The sequence below is a fragment of the Abramis brama genome (genome assembly GCF_963993115.1).
Source record: "Abramis brama genome assembly, chromosome: 8".
NCBI classification, from domain to species: domain Eukaryota; kingdom Metazoa; phylum Chordata; class Actinopteri; order Cypriniformes; family Leuciscidae; genus Abramis; species Abramis brama.
The window spans coordinates 4,946,775-4,950,577 of NC_139970.1; the positions used below are offsets into that span (position 1 = coordinate 4,946,775).

Sequence of the window (3,803 nt, forward strand, 5' to 3'; positions counted from 1 at the left end):
GCAACAGTTAAAGACGCAATTGTATGACGTGATGTCCCAAAGCTTGTCTACTTTTTACTACACACTCAAAAGGACCTACTTTTTCTTCACAAAAAGAGTACATACTTTTAGGGCGTAGTATAAGTAGACGAACTGAGACGCAGCATGGGTGTCTTCTAATCGTCACACCTTTAGTACGATGGGGGAAGTTGTAATTATCTGATTGGTCAGTTTGAACGTCTCACATTTGGGTTTCGGTCACATGGTCAAGGAAGGGATAAAAGAAGATTGTAACAGTTGCTCTGTCTTTGTTATTATCTGGCTCTTCTTTGCGCTGGCTCTTTCTCTTTTCTCTTTTCTTTGTCTCTTACTCTCTACACTCTTTCTCTCTCTCTCCCTATCTCTAAGGTAACATTTTACATGCTGGGTACAAGTAATGGTATAAGTTTTTATCATCTCATACATCTATTTTGTAACTATTTTAAGTGTAACCATAACCATATTGTCATTAAATCCTTTCAATAGCAAATCCTTTCAATAGCAAATTGCCGATCAGGCTAAATCCATTTTAAAGTCCCACCAAGTTACCTCCCCGTACAAGCAATGTAGCACACAGTAAAACACAGAACAACTGGGAAACCGTCACATGTTCCTCTTAATTAACCCAGGCTTAACACTCACTCATAAACAGAATTTTATACTTATATCTGTTAACTAAGATTTTTAAGTAAAGATTTCAAACTCTCTGTCAGAACATACAACAGTCAGAATTCAAATCCAGATTATTCCAGTTCATAGTTTATCAACTACATTATGAAAACATGCTTTGTCTTTATTAATCAAATATATGGACAACACAACACAAACATGCACTTAGGTACAAATACATTGTTTTTACTGAAAAGATTTCTGCATTGAAAACAGAACTTTTTGCTGTCTTTCCTTATTTGAGACCACATGACACATGACTGAATTTAAATGGCAACTAGAAGCGAAATAGCAATAACAATATAAATTATTTTAATTTCTCTCTCTCTCTCTCTCTCTGTCTCTCTCTCTCTCTCTCTCTCTCTCTCTCTCTCTCCATATTAATAAAAGTTGGAAGAAAGTAATTTACATTGTTTTCTATTTTTCAAAAACATTTTTTTTCTATTTTTCAAAGAATGAAAGACTTATTACAACTGATATTATCAGCCTAAAAGTGTAAATGAACTACATAATTTTGTGAGCTTTAGTGAAGTCAACTCAGCAACGTTTTATACTGTGTTGATACAATAAGCATTTACATGTTGAACAGACCTAAATAAGCTACTGTACATTAAGCTACTGATATGTCTTCATCTCATGAGAAATCACATCATTTATTTTAATCAGTTAACTTTTTTTTTTTGCTTTAGTAAACAAGTTCACTTTTAATAAGAACTTTTTAGGGGTGAAATTGTTCATCTGGGGGAAGTTATGAAACTGAGGGGTGGTTTAATTAATGCAAAAAAATAAATAAATAAAATAATACAAAAATATTTGCATACAATAAAATTTAAAATTGTAAATATTTTAAATAAAATGTTTGTTTACTGTATTTCACTCAGATTAAAAAGATGTAATAACATTTATGATGTTTGTTCATATTTTCATATTAAAAAAATCAATACTGTAAAGGCTGAAGATCATTAAAGGGCATTTCAAAAAGTTGCCATGTTTTAATGTGACCTTCATATAACAAAAAGACTTAATAAAATAGTTTCAATTAAAAAAAGTGGATGAAGCTGAAGAAACACCCATGTTCCACATTTCTTTCATCATCAGTTGAATGGACTGACATACTGAACTAGGAAACACCTTTATGTATTTTTTTTTGGATTACATGGATTGACATATTTTAAAATGACCTCACAGATCCACTGAAAAACATGATTACATGGATAATCAGCCAATCCTGACTCATGATTTACAACACAATCTTCAATTCCACTGTGATTATTTGGTTCTCCAGACGCCCAGAGCCTGAAATTAAAGATCAGCATTTGCTTTCTGTGTGATATGATACTGACTGTGAGGATCATTTATTAGACAATAATCAGTTGAATTCAGTGATTTCTCACCCAGAGGTCAGTGTGCTGTTATCAACCCATTTCCATGTGCCCTCCACATCACGGTCAGTCAGACCAGTCCAGACTTTATCATTAGCAGATATTTTCTTAACAAAACCCTGAGAAAGTGAAACAATAACACATTTAGATCTTAAAGAGTATTAACAATTTCCTTCCTATAAACTGTCATCCAGTCAGAAAATGAGTTTACTCACATGTTCTTCTCTGTTGTTTATGATGACCAGATCAGCTCCTCTCTCTGTACAGTATCTTCTGCTCTCAGTCCAGTTCTTCTTCTCACAGGAAATGAAGTAAAGACTGGATTCATAGTAAATCCATCTTTCTGTAAACACAACCAGTTTAGATTCAAGCACTTTATTCACACTGATCTACAAACTTTATTTTTAACCGGTTTCACCTAAATAATTAGTAATGCATCCTGTAAAAACGAAACAACCAAGTTTAGTTTTTAATCTACTTTGTTTACCCTTTACACAAAGACATTTTGACAGTTCATTCTTCTCCTTATTTAACTGGTCTCTGTGTTTAATCAGGTCAAGGTTACTTGATAATCCATCTCTCTCTTTTGTCAATTGCGTGTTCTTGGTAAGCTCACCTCTCTCTTCTGTGAGGTTGGAGATCTTGGTTAGTTGCTGGTGTGTCTCTTCAGTGTAGTTAGTGCTCTTTGTCTTGATGTGGACACACAGCACTATGACCGCAGTCAGCAGAAGAACACACAGCAGAGCCAAACACACGAGAGCTGCTCTGGAGCTTCTGTTCCTCACAGTATCACTTCCTGAAAACCACAGATATGAAGATCAACGCTAATTGCTCGTATTACTCAAATGTGTCTCATATGACTCAAATATAATGAAATGAATCTCTGTACCTGTGTGTTGAGGTGTTTGGGAGTTCTCTGTTTCTGTCATGACATCAGAACCGTTTATAGGATCCACATTGGCATAGATATTCATCTCTTCTTCATCTACTCTGTCCATGCCATCTTTCCTGGGAATGTTCATATTGCCGTAAGATATATTCAGTCTGCTGAAGTAGATGTGAGATTATTAGAAGCTGTTTCTTCAAGTGGATTGCACAGCTCTGAACTTCTGCTTTTGAGCTTTACTTTCAGCAGACACAACCACTGTCATCAAGATCATGTGATATCCAGTTAGGGGGCTATAGACAAAATGTTTTTGTTTGTTTTTTTCAGTAAAAACAATTTATTTGTACTTGTGCATTTATGTCTTGTGTTTAGTATGTATATGACATTGTCCATATACTTCATTAACATGGACAAAGCGTGTTATCATACTGAAGTTAATAGACCTGCACAGCTACTAGAACTCGTTTCACCATATAATTAGAGATCAACTGAAATCATTTGGATCTGTTTTACGTTCATTTTGATATCTTTACTTCAACAAGTACTTATAAATATATGTACAAAATTCTGTTCATGGGTGTGAGTTTTAAATTTGGGAGGAAGATGTATGGTATTTTTAAATGTGGGAACGGCTGTAACACATAAAACGTGTCAGATGAGGCCCTACTGACCAGTGGTGGAAAGAGTAGCCTACTAAAAAATTGTACTTAAAGGGGAACTGAAACGAAATAGGAAGTAAAGGTGATATAACAGATGTGTTATCATTGATTTGTGGTAGGATACTTAAAACTGCTGAAGTAGTTACAAGGGTGGGGGAGGACAGTGATGTTAGTTTGTTGTTTTGTTAC

General features: G+C 34.5%; 1 protein-coding gene across 1 annotated transcript; it reads right to left on the bottom strand.

The window, feature by feature from the left end:
* Window positions 1-567: 567 nt before the first annotated feature.
* Window positions 568-3,175, bottom strand: LOC311088102 (C-type lectin domain family 17, member A-like). The gene is made up of 5 exons (XM_084121764.1): window positions 2,959-3,175; window positions 2,686-2,865; window positions 2,285-2,412; window positions 2,082-2,188; window positions 568-1,983 (listed from the first exon to the last, which is right to left on the bottom strand). The coding sequence occupies exons 1-5, from the start codon at window positions 3,089-3,091 to the stop codon at window positions 1,821-1,823; spliced, it is 711 nt and encodes a 236-aa protein (XP_083977890.1). The 5' UTR covers window positions 3,092-3,175; the 3' UTR covers window positions 568-1,820.
* Between the last annotated feature and the right edge of the window lie 628 nt (window positions 3,176-3,803).

Excerpts from the sequence above, each read along its gene's own strand:
- LOC311088102 (XM_084121764.1), bottom strand. The coding sequence starts at position 3,091 with ATGAACATTCCCAGGAAAGATGGCATGGACAGAGTAGATGAAGAAGAG. Across the intron at positions 2,413-2,685 it reads CAACCTCACAGAAGAGAGAG|AAAGATGGATTTACTATGAA; the intron begins GTGAGCTTACCA and ends TTGTGTTTACAG. Across the intron at positions 1,984-2,081 it reads AACAGCACACTGACCTCTGG|GCTCTGGGCGTCTGGAGAAC; the intron begins GTGAGAAATCAC and ends CTTTAATTTCAG.